General features: G+C 43.6%; 1 protein-coding gene across 3 annotated transcripts in view; it reads right to left on the bottom strand.

Moving 5' to 3' along the window:
- Positions 1-5,116: 5,116 nt before the first annotated feature.
- LOC116471103 (acyl-coenzyme A synthetase ACSM5, mitochondrial) overlaps positions 5,117-18,506 on the bottom strand; it is a 29,249-nt gene continuing 15,859 nt past the window's right edge. Inside the window, exons 8-14 of one of the 3 annotated variants that reach the window (XM_032157040.2) lie at positions 16,412-16,535; positions 15,165-15,245; positions 14,918-15,019; positions 9,381-9,508; positions 9,193-9,292; positions 6,542-6,661; positions 5,117-6,108 (exon numbers count right to left, since the gene is read on the bottom strand). In XM_032157040.2, coding sequence (XP_032012931.1) covers positions 6,025-6,108; positions 6,542-6,661; positions 9,193-9,292; positions 9,381-9,508; positions 14,918-15,019; positions 15,165-15,245; positions 16,412-16,535 — 739 coding nt within the window. In that variant the 3' untranslated portion in view covers positions 5,117-6,024. The other 2 variants (XM_032157039.2, XM_032157041.2) reach the window with 2 other exon arrangements.

Raw genomic sequence — 18,506 nt, 5'->3', positions numbered from 1 at the left:
GGAATCCTTTCCCCATTTCTTGTTTTTGTCAGGTTTGTCAAAGATCAAATAGTTGTAGATATGCGGCATCATTTCTGAGGGCTCTTTTCTGTTCCATTGATCTATATCTCTGTTGTGGTACCAGTACCATGCTGTTTTGGTTACTGTAGCCTTGTAGTATAGTTTGAAGTCAGGTAGCGTGATGCCTCCAGCTTTGTTCTTTTGGCTTAGGATTGACTTGGCAATGCGGGCTCTTTTTTGGTTCCATATGAACTTTAAAGTAGTTTTTTCCAATTCTGCGAAGAAAGTCATTGGTAGCTTGATGGGGATGGCATTGAATCTATAAATTACTTTGGGCAGTATGGCCATTTTCACGATATTGATTCTTCCAACCCATGAGCATGGAATGTTCTTCCATTTGTTTGTATCCTCTTTGATTTCATTGAGCAGTGGTTTGTAGCTCTCCTTGAAGAGGTCCTTCACATCCCTTGTAAGTTGGATTCCTAGGTATTTTATTCTCTTTGAAGCAATTGTGAATGGGAGTTCACTCATGATTTGGCTCTCTGTTTGTCTGTGATTGGTGTACAAGAATGCTTGTGATTTTTGTACATTGATTTTGTATCCTGAGACTTTGCTGAAGTTGCTAATCAGCTTAAGGAGATTTTGGGCTGAGACAATGGGATTTTCTAGATATACAATCATGTCATCTGCAAACAGGGACAGTTTGACTTCCTCTTTTCCTAATTGAATACCCTTTATTTCCTTCTCCTGCCTGATTGCTCTGGCCAGAACTTCCAGCACTATGTTGAATAGGAGCGGTGAGAGAGGGCATCCCTGTCTTGTGCCAGTTTTCAGAGGGAATGCTTCCAGTTTTTGCCCATTCAGTATGATATTGGCTGTGGGTTTGTCGTAGATAGCTCTTATTATTTTGAGATACGTCCCATCAATACCTAATTTATTGAGAGTTTTTAGCATGAAGGGTTGTTGAATTTTGTCAAAAGCCTTTTCTGCATCTATTGAGATAATCATGTGGTTTTTGTCTTTGGTTCTGTTTATATGCTGGATTACATTTATTGATTTGCGTATGTTGAACCAGCCTTGCATCCCAGGGATGAAGCCCACTTGATCATGGTGGATAAGCTTTTTGATGTGCTGCTGGATTCGGTTTGCCAGTATTTTATTGAGGATTTTTGCATCAATGTTCATCAAGGATATTGGTCTGAAATTCTCTTTTTTGGTTATGTCTCTGCCAGGCTTTGGTATCAGGACGATGCTGGCTTCATAAAATGTGTTAGGGAGGATTCCCTCTTTTTCTATCGATTGGAATAGTTTCAGAAGGAATGGTACCAGTTCCTCCTTGTACCTCTGGTAGAATTCAGCTGTGAATCCATCAGGTCCTGGACTCTTTTTGGTTGGTAAGCTATTGATTATTGCCACAATTTCAGAACCTGTTATTGGTCTATTCAGAGATTCAACTTCTTCCTGGTTTAGTCTTGGGAGGGTGTATTTGTCGAGGAATTTATCCATTTCTTCTAGATTTTCTAGTTTATTTGCATAGAGGTGTTTGTAGTATTCTCTGATGGTAGATTGTATTTCTGTGGGATCGGTGGTGATATCCCCTTTTTCATTTTTTATTGCATCTATTTGATTCTTCTCTCTTTTCTTCTTTATTAGTCTTGCTAGCGGTCTACCAATTTTGTTGATCTTCTCAAAAAACCAGCTCCTGGATTCATTAATTTTTTGAAGGGTTTTTTGTGTCTCTATTTCCTTCAGTTCTGCTCTGATTTTAGTTATTTCTAGCCTTCTGCTAGCTTTTGAATGTGTTTGCTCTTGCTTTTCTAGTTCTTTTAATTGTGATGTTAGGGTGTCAATTTTGGATCTTTCCTGTTTTCTCTTGTGGGCATTTAGTGCTATAAATTTCCCTCTACACACTGCTTTGAATGTGTCCCAGAGATTCTGGTAGGTTGTGTCTTTGTTCTCGTTGGTTTCAAAGAACATCTTTATTTCTGCCTTCATTTCATTATGTACCCAATAGTCATTCAGGAGCAGGTTGTTCAGTTTCCATGTAGTTGAGCGGTTTTGAGTGAGTTTCTTAATCCTGAGTTCTAGTTTGATTGCACTGTGGTCTGAGAGACAGTTTGTTATAATTTCTGTTCTTTTACATTTGCTGAGGAGAGCTTTACTTCCAACTATGTGGTCAATTTTGGAATAGGTGTGGTGTGGTGCTGAAAAAAATGTATATTCTGTTGATTTGGGGTGGAGAGTTCTGTAGATGTCTATTAGGTCCACTTTGTTTAGAGCTGAGTTCAATTCCTGGATATCCTTGTTAACTTTTTGTCTAGATGATCTGTCTAATGTTGACAGTGGGGTGTTAAAATCTCCCATTATTATTGTGTGGGAGTTTAAGTCCCTTTGTAGGTCACTGAGGACTTGCTTTATGAATCTGGGTGCTCCTGTGTTGGGTGCATATATATTTAGGATAGTTAGCTCTTCTTGTTGAATTGATCCCTTTACCATTATGTAATGGCCTTCTTTGTCTCTTTTGATCTTTGTACAACTATCTGATCTTTGACAAACCTGACAAAAACAAGAAATGGGGAAAGGATTCCCTATTTAATAAATGGTGCTGGGAAAACTGGCTAGCCATATGTAGAAAGCTGAAACTGGATCCCTTCCTTACACCTTATACAAAAATTAATTCAAGATGGATTAAAGACTTAAATGTTAGACCTAAAACCATTAAAATCCTACAAGAAAACCTAGGCAATACCATTCAGGACATAGGCGTGGGCAAGGACTTCATGTCTAAAACACCAAAAGCAATGGCAACAAAAGCCAAAATTGACAAATGGGATCTCATTAAACTAAATAGCTTCTGCACAGCAAAAGAAACTACCATCAGAGTGAACAGGCAACCTACAGAATGGGAGAAAATTTTTTCAAGTGTAATTCTTGCTTGACGCCTCTTCAGCTCCCTATTCCCCTCAGTTAGTATCTTATTTTTCATTCATTCATTCATTCAATGACTATTTACTGATACCTGCTAGGCAGCAGGTCCTGATATTGGCACTGGGATGACAGACAAGACTATGATCTAGCCCATGATTTAGAAAAGTCCACAATCTACTAGGAAAGACAGGCAAAACCAACCTAAAATAATAAGCAATAGCAATGAGCTATGACGCCCATGAAAGAGAATGTTAAATGGGACTTCCTCTGTTGTCTCAGAATCTTGGCTGAAGCTCCAAGTGGAGACCAGGGTAACAGATAGCCACAGTTTAAGGAGAGGGTGTTACGTGACATGCTCAGAAGTAATCCCAACTTGACTTTGGAGCTTCACTCACCTCCAGCCGGTGTATGACAAAAGGCTACTGATAAAACCAGCAGGTGGACTTGATGGAAGGGAATTGTAACTGCCCAGTGGGTTCACCTTGCCCACTGTCTAGACAGAGCCGATTTATGAAGTCTCATTGTGTCACCTAGGCTGGAGTGCAGTGGCGTGATCTCAGCTCACTGCAATCTCTGCCTCCTGGGTTCAAGCAATTCTCTTGCCTCAGCCTCCCGAGCAGCTGGAATTACAGGCGCACACCACCACACCAGGCTAATATTTGTATTTTTAGTAAAGGTGAGGTTTCACCATGTTGGCCAGGCAGGTCTCAAACTCCTGACCTCAGGTGATCCACCCACCTCAGCCTCCCAAAGTGCTGGGGTTACAGACATCAGCCACTGCACCCAGTCCAGGGACTTTCTTATAGAAGCCTCCCTGATACCCTCAATCCCTTGAAGTCTTGATCAGTCCCCCCAGTCTATGTCTTAAATGTATTCTTTTCTTCATGGCATTACAATTGTACATTTATTTGCATTATTCTGTGATAAATAATAATGACCTTCCTACTAGACTAAACTCTACAAGGGTTTGGGCTGAAATGTGTTTCCCCAAATTCTTATGTTGAAGTCCTAACCCCAGATACCCCAGTTCCTCCCAGTACCTCAGATTGTGACTGTCTTTGGAGACAAGGTTTTTAAAGAGGTGATTAAGTTAAAGTGAGGTCATGAGGGTGGGCCCTAATCCAATGACATGATAGGTGTCCTTAGAAGAAGAGGAGATTGGGCCCCAGACACATGTGCACAGAAGAAAGACCACGTGAAGACAAAGGGAGAAGTCGGCGATCTACAAACCAAGGAAACGTCCTCAGAATGAAACCAACCTTGCCAACCCCTGATCCTAGACCTCCAGCCTCCACAACGGTGAGGACATTAATTTCTGTTGTTTAAATGGCCCAGTCTGTTGTACTTTGTTATGGCAGCCCCAGAAAACTCACATAGGTAGGGACTAGGCTGGCTTTGGTATATCACTGCAGTCTCAGAGCTCGGTACTGAGTAGGTGCTCACTGAATTTTCCCTGGAGGATGTGGAGGTGCTGGGGGTGGGGTCAGCAGCACTGGGATTCCTTCCGTTTCCATCTGCTGCTTTTCCTCCAGGGTTGCTCCCAGAACCACCCTTTCCTGTTTGCAGGCCTGAGCCGTGGCTGCAGGTCCTTACGCCCCTCCTGGATAAGACATTGTGATGGTTAATGTTAGGTGTCAACTTGACTGGGTTAAGAGTCCCCAGATAGCTGTGAACATTACTTCTGGGTGTCTCTGGGAGGTGTCTGCAGGTGATATTAGAGATAGAGCCATAGACTAAGAAAATCTGCCCTCACCCATGTGGGCAGGCATCATCCAATCCATTAGGGCGTGAAGAGGAGAAAAAGGAGAAAAGAGGAATTTGCTCCTTCCTTTTGGGCTAGAACATCTGTCTTTTCTTGTCCTCAGACGGTGAAGCTCCTGGTTCTCGATCCTTTGCACTCGGACAGGGAGTTATACCATTGGCTCTTCTGGTTCTCAGGCCTTTGGACGCAGATGGAAATATACCATGGGCTTTCCTGGGTCTCCAGCATGCAGATGGCAGATTGTGGAACTTCTCAGCCTCCAAAATCGAGTGAGCCAATTCCCGTCATAAATCCCCTCTCCTATGTCTATATATGTCCTATTGCTTCTCTTTCTCTGGAGAATGCTGACTAATACAGACATAATACAGCAGCCTTTGGGGATGATGTGTGAGTATGTGCAGGAAGAACTAGACATGAAGCAGAGTGTGCTTTCTTTAACATAACTTTTTCATTAAAATAGTTGTATGTGCTTAGTACAAAAACTTGGAAAATACAGAAATGTAGTGGAAAAAGGAAGAAGAAAAACTACCATCCATTATTTTCTTTCCCTCCCTCCTCAATCTCCAGGAAAATTACAATTAACCACAGTTTTCCCTTTATTTTTCAGAGTTTGGATTCTCCAGTATGCAAATATTTTTATTCTGATTTTTAAAATTAATATAGCTTACACTTTTCCCAAGACTTACCAAACTACTCTTAAATATTTTAATGGCCACATCATATATTATTGAGTTAATCTACTACAATTTTGTTAATCATTTCTTTGTTGTTTGGATGTTAATTTGTTAATTTTTTTTTTTTTAGTTTTAATGCTGCGTGATCATCTTAGTGCACCACACATTTTCTGCATTTGGATTTTTTTTCTTTTGTGATGATTCCCGAAGGTAGAATTTCTGAGCTAAAGGATATTTTATTTTATGTTCCTGCATACTTTTACCAAATGGTTGCATACAAAGGATGAAGCCTTTACATTCCCACTGGCAGAGAATGAGTACCCACAAGTGCCCCAAGGCTACAGTAACCTGTTCTATGGAGGGAAATCTGAAAGCTCTTAGTGAGACCAGTGGGCAGATGCTAAGCCTGCCCCCAGACAGAGGGAGAAGTCAAACCACCAAGCATTTGCTAGGCGGTGCAGCATCTATGTGATCAGGGCCAATGATATTCTTTTGCTCTTTCCAGCATTGCCCAGTGATCCTGGGGATGCCGTTTGGAAGCTGCACGCCTTTGACATCTTTAGGGTTGAAGAGATGATGCTCCCCATGGGGGCTGACCAGTGATCCATTAGTTTCTCGTGGAGTCTTCAGAGGTCTATGGGGCCTTCCTGGGGTTGCACCTCATTTCCCCCACTCCTGACTTCGCAATTTACTCCTTTGGATCTTTCCAGAAACTGTCTTTGGCAGTTCTGAAACAAAGACCACCTAGAGACCAAACACAAAACAAAACAAAACAAAAACACTTGGAAATCATCATTTCTCAAACAGACTTTTGTTTTGAAAGAGACATTACTGTCTGCCTGTCCTTGGAAAGCGTCCCCGATTCAGGCTTTCCCCCTAAATGGCCAGTGGCAAAACAGCTGCAGCCTGGAGCACAGGATCATTTTGATAGCATTTGAGCACCACCTCTTGTATCTGATTTACGGTAGGGATTAGGCTGTTCTTAGAGCAAGAACAAAATGTGCTTTGGGGAGAACCCAAGTGAAGAAATACAGAAAAAAGCTGAAGCAGCAGCCAGGGTTACAAGTTTCTCCTTATATCCAGTGCCTGGCACAGAGCCTGGCCCTGAGTGGGAGCCCAGGCAGAGCGTGCCCATCTGATTCCCAGATCACTGTGCCCTGGAAACCCTGATGTTTACCTTCCTGGGGTATTTGTATGGAGCAGTCACCCTTTTCACATGCTCCTGGAGTTCCCGCACTAGTGCCTCTGGGTCATGAGAGGAGTAGGCTGGAGTAAGGACTATAAATGCCTTAACCACCTGCAGGAAAACAAAATACCCAGAAAAGATCAGGCCTCGTATAACAACTCTTTTCTCCTTAAGTGAGCCTTGAATAAGTGCCTACATTTATCTTTGCACCATGAAAGTTCTACTAGTTTTTTTGGGGCACAGCCAGTGACACAAACAACATCAATTTTTCTTTTGCTGCCCTTTCCAGGTGTGACTATTAGGAAGATTGACCTTTCTGGGATGATTTCAAACTCCTACCTATTTCTCAAATTACTCCCCATACTTGGAATGACACCATTTGAAGCCAACATCGCTTCTCTTAAGAAGCAAATATTTTGGAGAAAAGAGGTTCATAAACTCCTGGGGCCATTTTCTTCCATATTTTCCTAATGAGAAAGGTAGGTAGGCATGAGTTTGAACAGGTGGGATTGAGGAAAATGCAGTCACTTTCAAGGGGAACTAGGTCTTTGGGGGTCTGCACGGATGAACATTTGCAATCAGCAGACCCTGAACTGCACCACTTCTGTTCCAGACATCCCAAGGGACATTCTGCACCTTGGGTCTCTCTGCCTACATCTTTCCTGCAGGCTGTCTTATGCCAGGCAGGAGGAGGAAGTGTCCCAGACTCAAGCACAAACAAACAGAACATAGTTTCTGTTAGGAATGGAAAGTCACTTGGATGCTTATTAATTCCAGCATTCCTATCTGTTAAGAGTATTCTATTAAAGGGGTAGCTCACTGTCCTTGCATACTTCCCACAGGGAGGAAGGCCATTATCATTTCATGTTCAGACAGATACGCTTTTAGAAAGAGCTTCCTCTTACTACTGTAACTACTAAATATTTGTTGGACACTTTTTCTTTTTTTTTTTTGAGACGGAGTCGCACCCTGTCGCCCAGGCTAGAGCTCAGTGGCGCGATCTCGGCTCACTGCAAGCTCTGCCTCCCGGGTTCACGCCATTCTGCTGCCTCAGCCTCCCGAGTAGCTGGGACTATAGGCGCCCACTGCCACGCCCGGCTAATTTTTAGTATTTTTAGTAGAGATGGGGTTTCACCGTGTTAGCCAGGATGGTCTCCATCTCCTGACCTTGTGATCCACCCGCCTTGGCCTCCCAAAGTGCTGGGATTACAGATGTGAGCCACCGTGTCCGGCCCATTTGTTGGGCACTTTCTACACACCAGACTCAGTTCTAAGCACTATACATGGATTAAGTTTGAGCACACAGCCATTTGTCACAGTCCCAGTTAACTCACGGCATGCAGAACTAGGCGTACGTTTGAGGTATGATTTCTTCAGCACATCAGTGGGACTCCACACCTCCCTTATTCTATATTAATGGCTTTGGGTTTTAGAGGGGAATCACTTGGCCAAGAATGGCTGGCTAAAATGCACATTCTCTGGGCTGCATTCCCAGTCATTATGATTCGGTAAGTCTGACTTTAGGTCTACAAATCTATATTTTAAACAAGAATCTCAGATGATACAGTTACAAGCAGTCCAAGAACCAGACTTCAATAATCTCTCCTGCGGTCCTCATGCTTCTGAGAATGCAGGCTGCTACCGCACTAACTTTCAAAAGGTAATTGTTGTGCTTTAGGATTATGTTGGATGTAAGCCAGTGAAAAGTACCTAAGTCTGCCTGTAAGCTGATCTTGCCCATACTATGCATTCCTCTAGGACCCACAGAAAGATTTCTCCTGGCCAGGCACAGTGACTCATGCCTGTAATCCCAGCACTTTGGTTTCTCCTGGCCGGGCACAGTGACTCATGCCTGTAATCCCAGCACTTTGGTTTCTCCCGGCCGGGCACAGTGACTCATGCCTGTAATCCCAGCACTTTGGGAGGCCGGGGTGGGTGGATCACCTGAGGTCAGGAGTTTAAGACCTCCAGCCTGGCCAACAAGGCGAAACCCTGTCTCTACTAAAAATACAAAAATTAGCCAGGCGTGGTGACACGTGCCTGTAATCCCAGCTACTGGCGGGGGTGAGGCAGGAAGATCGCTTGAACCTGGGAGGCGGAGGTTGCAGTGAGCCAAGATCATGCCACGGCACTTCAGCCTGGGCAACAGAGCAAGACTCCTTCTCAAAAAAAAAAAAAAAAAGATTTCTCCTATGAAAGCCCAGCTTATTAAATTTGGCCCATCTTTCTGGTATATCAAGGTCATTTTGGATACATATTCTATCCCTCTCAGGTTACAGCCATCAGCAGCCATGACTGGTGTGCTCGCTATGTCCTCATCTGCAAATAGAAAATGACTTTTTATTAGACAGGATGGATAACAGAGGCTGCACCTCCCCCTAAGATCTCCTGCCCCATAGCCAGCCTCTTTGGGATGCAGTTGTGTCCACTTAAAAGCAAAGTGTTGGTGTTTTCCCATTATGTCCCTTTAGAGAGTAAGTATCTCTAAAGACATGAAGGCAACGTGTGTCTGATGGTGGCATTTCAACTTTGTGGCACATGAATGGAGGCGAAATACAGGACAATCTGAGCCTTCCTGCTTGTTCTGCTGGGTGCTAATATGTACAGAAGCAGGAGGCCATGTTCTTGGGTGCACTGGTTACCTCTCCCCTGATGGGGTCTGGGCTGCTGACCACGGCCGACTCCAGGACGGCAGGATGCTCTGCCAGGGCGCTTTCCACTTCAACAGGCCCGATCCGGTAGCTGGAAGGGAAAAACAAACTCTTTCAAGTGGGCTTCCCTCAACCCCCATGAAACTTCAAAGGGAGGAGGAAAGTGCAGACAGCTTGACCTTGAAGAATTGATCACATCATCATTTCTTCCCACGAACCAAAAGTAGCCATCCTTGTCCATGCGAGCTCGGTCCCCTGTGATGTAAAAGTCCCCTTGTTCTGATGCAGCTGTCTTCTCAGGATTGTCCTGAAAGACAAAGAAAACCCATGAAGGACCTCTGAGAACAGCTGCTAAGGCCAGTTACTGCCCCAGTAGCCCCCTGTAGGAAGCTGGAGACCACTCAACAGAAAGTTCAGCAGTTCCTAAAGTCCAGGCTGCCCAGAGTTCCCCAATGGACAGGGAGCTATGGCCCTATTTAGTTGTGGGATTTCCCGCTTTTGATTGGAATCAAGCTGCCAGCGAATGGTTAAGGGCAGCCACCCACCACTATCCTTAGAAGGGGGTCTAGAAAGCATAGTTGAAAGCAGGAGGGTGGGCACAGGGCCACTGGCTGTGTTTTTTAGGACAAGAGAACACATGAATACTCTTTGCATTCAAGAATCACTGAGGGTAGAAAGTGAAGGGCTAGGCCGGGTGTGGTGGCTCATGCCTGTAATCCCAGCACTGTGGGAGGCTGAGGTGGGTGGATCACTTGAGGTCGGGAATTCAAGACCAGCTGGCCAACGTAGTGAAACCCTGTCTCTACTAAAAATAAAAAAATTAGCTGGGTGTGGTGGTGCATGCCTGTAATCCCAGCTACTCAGGAGGCTGAGGCAGGAGAATTGCTTAAACCTGAGAGGCAGAGGTTGCAGTGAGCTGAGATTGTGCCACTGCACTCCAGCCTGGACTATAGGGCGAGGTTGCGAGATTGCACTACCGCACTCCAGCCTGAGCTACAGGACGAGATTGCATATTGTGCCACTGCACTCCAGCCTGGGCTACAGGGCAAGACTCCAAGTAGGAAACAAAGGAAAGGAAAGGAAGGGAAGGGGAGGGAAGGGGGGGGGGGGGGGAGGGAGGGAAGGGGGGAGGGAGGGAGAAGGGCTCACCAAAAAGCTCATTGGTGTGGGGCAAGAGTAGAGGAAAGAGAAAAACAATCAAACTCTGATTCTCAAAGTTTCAAAGAAAAAGCTACTACTCAGCAATAAAAATACATGAAACCACACAGATGACTTACAGAAACATCATACTGAGTAAAAGAACCCAGACAGACAAACTGGAATAGTTTGTGATTCCATTTGTATGAAGTTCTTTTTTAAAAATGCAAAATTATTATATACTGACGACAAACAATTTATCAATTGCTGGGTCTGGAGTGGAGAGGATTGCCTGTCAAGGGAGTGAAAAATGTTCCATATTCGACTGTGGTGGCAGTTACACAGGGGCGCACATGTGTTAAAAGTCATCGACTTACACACTTAACATGGGTGAATTTTACTGTAGGTAAATTATATCTCAATTGAACAAGGACCTTTTGAGAAAAAAGAAAAAATATAAGCTACCAATACCTAAAAATACATCTAACACAAAATCTCTGAGATGTGTATGGAGAAAACTTAAAACTCTACACAACATTAAAGAAGATATAAATAAAGTGAAAGAAAGACTTAATCAGCCTGGTGCAGTGGCTCATGCCTGTAATTCCAGCACTTCGGGAGGCCAAGGCGGGCGGATCACCTGAGGTCAGGAGTTCAAGACCAGCCTGGCCAACATGGCGAAACCCCATCTTTACTAAAAATACAAAAATTAGCCAGGTGTGGCAGCAGGCACCTGTAATCCCAGCTACTTGGGAGGCTGAGGCAGGAGAATCACTTGAACCCGGGAGGCGGAGGCTGCAGTGAGCCAAGATCACACCACTGCACTCCAGCCTGGGTGACAGAGCAAGACTCTGTCTCAAAACAAAACAAAGAGTTAATTAATAGAGATGTCAATTATCCCTAAGTTGTTTTATAGACAATACAGTTCTAATCAAAATGCTAGCAAACATTTTCCAAGGAACTTCACAAGTTGATTCTAAAATGTAAATGAATGAGCAAAGGGCTAAGAATAGGTAAAACACTTCTAAATAAGTTGAATAACAAGGATAGAATTGTTCTCCCACATACGAAGACTTGTGGTAATGCTTTTGTGGATAAGACTTTATGTTATCAGTGCAGGGACAGAGTAAGTGATCAAGGAAATACAAGAAAGTGCCAAAACCTATGTGTGACTATATCAAACTTTTAAAAATTTATTTATTTATTTATTTACTTATTTGAGATGGATTCCCACTCTATCTCCCAGGCTGGAGTGCAGTGGTGTGATCTTGGCTCACTGCAACCTCTGCCTCCCAGGTTCAAGCAATTCTCCTGTCTCAGCCTCCCAAGTAGCTGGGACTACAGGTGCCCGCCACCACACACAGCTAGTTTTTGTAGTTTTAGTAGAGATGGGTTTTCACCATTATTGGTCAGGCTGGTCTCGAACTTCTGACCTCAGGTGATCCACCCGCCTTGGCCTCCCCAAATGCTAGGATTACAGGGGTGAGCCAGCACACCTGGCCTATATTAAACTTTTATATCTGACAAAATTAGCATGACAGATAACTGGGAAAAGGAGGATTTATTCAACAAATTGGCTTTTCATATAGAAAAAAATAAAATAGACCCCTATCTCATACCATGCATACATTAACTACAGATGGATTATAAACTTAAATGTCAAAAGCAGAACTATAAAACTATTGGAAGAAACTATTGAATATGTGTATTTTCTATCCCAAAGTTGAAAATGATTTTATAAGACACAAAAAGCACTATCCTTAACATTTAAAAACTTAATGATTTGATGACATGGAAATAAATGCTTCTGTTCAACAAAAATAGCTTAAAGAAAGTGAAAGAAAGTGAAAAGATAAGCTACAACCAGGGAGGAAGATGTTAGCAACTCTTATAACAAACGAAGGACTGACATCAAGAATATATTAAGAACTCCTATAGGATGGGAGTGGTGGCTCATGCCTGTAATCCTAGCATTTTGGTGGGCTGAGGCAGGTGGATCACGTGAGCCCAGGAATTCAAGACCAGCCTAGGCAACATGGTGAAACCCCATCTTTACAAAAAATAATAATAATAATAATACAAAAATTAGCCGGGTGTGGTGGCGTGTGCCTGTAGTTCCAGCTACTCGGGAGGCTGAGTTGGGAGGATCACCTCAGCCCAGGAAGTCGAAGCTGCAGTGGCCATGATTGTGCCACTGCACTCCAGCCTTGGTGACAGAATGAGACCCTGCTTCCAAAAAAAATTGTATTAAATAGTTGCATAATATTTCTGTGTGGTGGTGATATTATATATTTGAATAAATTCCTGTTGTTAGAAATTTGGGTTCTTTTTTTACATTTTTTTCTCTTCTTTTTCTTTTTCTTTTTTTTTTTTTTTTGTTTTTTTCACAATTCTATAATATAATCCTTTACATAACTAATTTCTGGTATTAGAAATGTAGATAGTCCCTCCACCTTTTTTATCTGTTATAAACAGTCAGCACTATAACAAATATTTGTGCATTTGACAGTTTGTTTCCCTAGGAAAATAAGCACATTCCTTATATGGGATACAAAATTGATATGGGCATATTCATTTAACTGACGTGCAATTTCAGCTAAATGAGAATGACCAACATGAATCTGAAATGTTTATGTTTATTGTGGGGGGAGTATGAGCTTAGCTTATCAAAAATCACAGAACAATTTTGGTCTGAGATCCTCTATAATAATTTTCACGTTTCCTGATTCCCACGAAGAGATTTAATATTTTTCTCTTAATTAAGAATGAGCTGGGCTGGGCACTGTGGCTGATGCCTGTAATCCCAGCACTTTGGGAGGCCGAGGCGGGCAGATCACTTGAGGCCAGAAATTCCAGACCAGTCTGGCCAAGGTGGCGAAACCCTGTCTCTACTAAAAATACCAAAATTACCCCCGTGAAGTGGTGTGCACCTGTAGTCCCAGTTATTCGGGAGACTGGAGCACGAGAGTTGCTTGAGCCCAGGCGGCAGAAGTGCAGTGAGCCAAGATTGCACCACTGTACTCCTGGGCAATAGAGTGAGAAGACACTGTCGCAAAAAAAAAAAAAAAAAAAGAGGAATGATCTGGAAAGAAAACTAACTGTTGGTACAGGTGATGGAAAGAAACAGTCAAAAAAACTAAAGATTCTTGTCTAGCAAATAACTTTTCAAATTACTTTAGTACACTCAGTGGAAAAATCTCACAACCAGAAAGAAAGTGTACAAGTGCAGTAAGTACCAGAGTCCTGTTCCACACCCAGCAGCACAAAGTCCACAATAAATAATGAATGAATACATTTTTTCAGTGGGGTCAAAGATTTACTGATGTTTCCAAGACTGATTAGCAGAAAATACATTAAAATGTTAACATAATCTCAGCTTGGCATGATTACTGTGTTGTGGGTTTTTGTTAAGTTTCTGTGATTTTAAACAAAATAAAGTAGAAGATTATTTCTCTTGTAGTGACAGAAAAACCACTAAAATGCAACATTCCAAAAAGAAATGGACTGATTTATTTCTGCTCCTTCTAATTCTGTAGCTGATTGACAGCTTAGTAGACACATGAGATGGTATTTCTATTAAGCAGTGGTTCTGAGGCTTGACATTCGAATTGCCTGGGAAACTGATCCACACCATCAGAAATGTTGATTTTAATTAGACTGAGGTGAGGCTCAAACATCAGCAATAACTGAGGCTCGCCAGATGTTTCTAATGCACAGCCAGGTCTGAGAGTTTTATAGAGAAAGCTGTGAAGAAAAGAAAGCCCAACATAAACACCAGCCAAGGTGAATACAAAAGAGAAGCAGTTACTGAATCATCCCAGAAACTTGGACTGAAATCCCAGGTTTGTGCCCTGCTAGCGAACCACAAAGAGAATCCTGAAGACAGCTCTGACAATAGTGCAGTTTGACCTTATGTATTTATTTATTTATTTTATTATTATTATTATTATTTGAGACGGAGTCTCGTTCTCTCACCCAGGCTGGAGTGCGGTGGCGCGATCTTGGCTCACTGCAACCTCCTCCTCCCCAGTTCAGGCGATTCTCCTGCCTCAGCCTCCCAAGTAGCTGGGAATAGAGGCGCACACCACTATGCCTGGCTAATTTTTGTATTTTTGGTAGAGACGGGGTTTCACTGTGTTGACCAGGCTGGTGTTGAACTCCTGACCTCAGGTGATCCACCTTCCTCGGCCTCCCAAAGTGCTGGGATTACAGGTGTGAGCCACCGCAACCGGCTGCAGTTTGACCTTCAGAAGCTCCTTTCCTTTACTGCACCTCAATTTTCTCCTCATTAAAACCACGATGCTGCCCTCATGTCACATGTTTGCTCTTTCAGACACACCCACGTGTAAATCCCATGTCCTGCCTGTACTAGTTGCATGATGCTGGATAAGTCACTTCACCTTTGTAGTAGCTTATCAATAATAGTCTTCCTTATCAATAAGAGAACTTTATCAATAACAGTAGCAACCTACCTCATGCAGTCATTGTAAGGCTTAAACAAATAGATATTTACAAAGTGTGGTGCACAATGCTTAGCACACAGTCACTGTCATGAGAACGGCTGTTCCCCATCTCTTACCAAATAGCAATTGAAGAAACAGAAGGGCCGGGTGGGTCTGATACGGATGGCAACATTCCCCTCTTCTCCAGGAGGCAGGACGTTACCCTCATCATTCACAATCTGGCAAGGAGATCATCACAGAGGTGCATATATGAGTGTCTACACCCTGGGCCCCTCCAGCAGCCCAGCAGCCCATGACAGCCAGGCCTGTGTGTCTTCCTCCTCTCCACGCCAGGCCTTGCCAGAAGTTGGGGGAGGCTGCTACCTGCACATCATAGGGTGGGGATGCCTTCCCCATGGATCCAGACTTGATTTTCATGCCTTTTGGATTGGCACAGACGACAACCTGGGGAGAAAGCAGTATGGATAAAGAAGAGCCTTTCCACTTAGCTTCTTTCCTGGGCCCTGCCTTTCTCTCACCCTGCCTGATAACTCTTTCTCTCATCCTCTTTTTTCTCCTCCCTCACTTTCTTCTTTCTTTCCCTTCTCTTCTCTCCATTTCTCTCCTTTCTTCCTCCCTTCTTTTCTTTTTTCTTCCTCCCTCACTCCTTCCTTTCCTTCTTTCTTTTCCTCTTTCTTTCCTTTCTTTCCCCTTTCTTGTTTTCTTCCGGAAGGAAGTTTTTTCATTCCTTTCCCAGTTATTTCGTTCTCCATTTTCCTCTCTCCTCTCTTCTTCTTTGTTCCCTATTTCCTTCCTTCCTTTCATCTTTTTCCCCTTCCTTTCTTCCTTTTTCCTTTATTTCCTCTTTCCCTTCCTTCTTCATTTTCTTCCTATTTTCTTCCCTCTTTCTTGCCTTTCTTTCTTCTTTTCTTTCCATAGTCAACAAACAATTATGGAGCACTCCAGTGGATACTCAGACATAAAGAATTTAATGCATCTCTAAGCCAAAAGACTCGGTTGATCCCCAGATCTCTTCCTAGACGACTGTAGAGGACACTGCTTAGAATCTTGGGCTCTGAATAGCGGCAGATGTAGGCTGTCTTGGTAGAGATAAACAATGCCTTCAGCAGTGAGGGCTGGTTTGCTGGTCATGGTATAATTGTAAAAGTACTTTAAATTACCTTTTTTAATTTTTAAGAAGTGTGTGTGTGTGTGTGTGTGTGTGTGTGGCTATTTCAATAGCTTTTTGGGTACGCGCGTTTTTTGGTAACACGGATGAATTCTATAGTGGTGAATCCTGAGATTTTAGTGCATCTGTCAACTGAGTAGTGTACATTATACCCAATATGTAGTTTTTTTTTACGCTTACGCCCCTCCTCCCACCTTCCTCCTTCTGAGTTTCCAAAGTATTTTATACCACTCTATATGTCTTTGCATCCTCATAGCTTTGCTCCCACTTATAAGTGAGAACATATGGAAATCAAAAGGGAAGGAAAGCTGATGGAATTTTGTTATCAGCTTCTCCCCTGGGGGCAGGGTGGTCCCTGAGAAGCTTCAGGGAGGTGACAACCGGAGAGGCAGGAGGCTCTCGAGGGGACCTGAGGCAGGGACCTGGCCCCTCCAGCACTCACCGTTTCAGACTGTCCATAGCCTTCATACAGCTCCACGCCTGTCTGGCGTTTCCACTTCTCCCTCACGTCAGGGTTGAGGGCCTCTCCTCCAGTCAAACAGTGCCTCAGGCTCTGAAACTGGTACCTTTCTCAGGCAGGAAAACAAGGCCACCTATGGTCAGGATCTTCATACCACCCCGCCCTCTGGTGCCACTGCCCAGATGCAAACACCCACAGGCACTAGAGGGTAGATGCCCCTACTTTTTAATCTGCTCTAAGTGAGTCCATCCTCTGGCTTTGCAACCACGCTCCTCATGGACAGATAATTTCTCAAAGATCCATCCTATCTGAGTGTGGGATAAAATCAGAAGCTCATATAATAGGTTTTGGCATAATACAGTGAGTTCCAGGTAACTTGGCCAAAATAATTTAGTTGGAAAAAAATTGATTGATAATAAATTGGTTAGGACAATAATCTGATTGAAAAGGATAGATAGATCAATTAGAAATTGAAAAGATAGGCCAGGCACCATGGCTCACACCTGTAGTCCCAGCACTTTGGGAGGCCAAGGTGGGCAGATTGCTTGAGCTCAGGAGTTGAAGACCAGCCTGGTCAATGTGGTAAAACCCCGTATCTACCAAAAAATACTAAAAATTAGCCGGGTATGGTGGCACATGCCTGTAGTCCCAGCTACTTAGAAGGTTGAGGTGGGAGGAAAGCTGGAACCTGGGAGGCGGATGTTACAGTGAGCCGAGATCATGCCACTGCACTCCAGCCTGGGCGACAGAGCAAGACTCTGTCTCTAAAATAAATAAATAAATAAAAATAAAAGGAAAAGGAAAAGAAAGGAAAGAAAATTGAAAAGATAAAAATTAGCCCCCTAAGAATCCCAAAAATTCCTACAGATATTATGTTGCAAAACGCCCTCTCTGTTCAACAAATCATCCAAACTACAAAAAAAAAAAAATCAGTGATTGCAAGTACATTTTTAATCTTAGAGGAGAGGGGAGATCAAATTGGCTTGATTAAGTTACTTATTATTACCAAAGAGCATTCAACGACATTGTTCTTTTTTTTTTTTTTTTTGAGATGGAGTCTCACTGTCGCCCAGGCTGGAGTGCAGTGGCACGATCTCGGCTCACTGCAGGCTCTATCCCCCAGGGTTCACGCCATTCTCCTGCCTCAGCCTCCCGAGTAGCTGGGATTACAGGCGCCACCACCTCGCCCGGCTAATTTTTTGTATTTTTAGTAGAGACGAGGTTCCACTGTGTTAGCCAGGATGGTCTCGATCTCCTGACCTTGTGATCCGCCCGCCTCGGCCTCCCAAAGTGCTGGGATTACAGACGTGAGCCACTGCGCGCGGCCCGACATTGATCTTAACAAGGTACTTGGAGCTTGCTTTCAGCCAAAATCATCATGTGGAGATGCACACATCAGATCAATGAATGGGATGATTTTCTTACATTGGAGAAGAATTCACTTTTAGAAGCATGTAAGAACTCCCTCTTTTGGACACTTGGTGGGTAGATTCATGTGATTAGAAAAGACGAGAGGACGACTCCTCATGACTTGGGGGAGGACAAAAGAGGGAGAACAGGTCAGGGTTGGTGGATACTGAAGGACGGTGGGCCTCTCTCCATATATCCCAGCAACTAGCCTTGTTCTGCCAGAAGATGTTGCTTTGGCTTCACCCAGGATGGAGCCATCATCAGTGTCTTGTCCCTTTCTCTTGGGTGCCCAATGGCATGTGCTCAGAGAACAGTTGGCTGGGGTTAGTCTGAGGCTGAGAGTTGGGGCAGCTATTGTGGTGCGGGCTTGTTAGTTTCACCAGACCTGAGAGCCCTGGCCACAAACCCCACTCCATAGGTGGCTAACAACTGTCCAATCATTTCTCTCGCCTCACAGAAGTAGCAGACACACTGCTGACAGAATAGCCCATGGGTGTATGGTGTGAGGAGAAGCCTATCTCAGGTGCTAAAATTTCAGTCTGCCTTAAATCTATTTAGTTCCATCTGGATGCAAATTTTGGGGGGCCAGAAGCTTGTTCTTGAGGGGCATCTGTGAGATTTACAGGTATGTTGACTTGTCAATGTGTATGTGTATAAATGTGTGTGC

This window comes from Hylobates moloch, unplaced genomic scaffold (assembly GCF_009828535.3).
Source record: "Hylobates moloch isolate HMO894 unplaced genomic scaffold, HMol_V3 SCAFFOLD_6, whole genome shotgun sequence".
Lineage (NCBI taxonomy): Eukaryota > Metazoa > Chordata > Mammalia > Primates > Hylobatidae > Hylobates > Hylobates moloch.
This window is presented reverse-complemented; position numbering and strand designations above follow the sequence as displayed.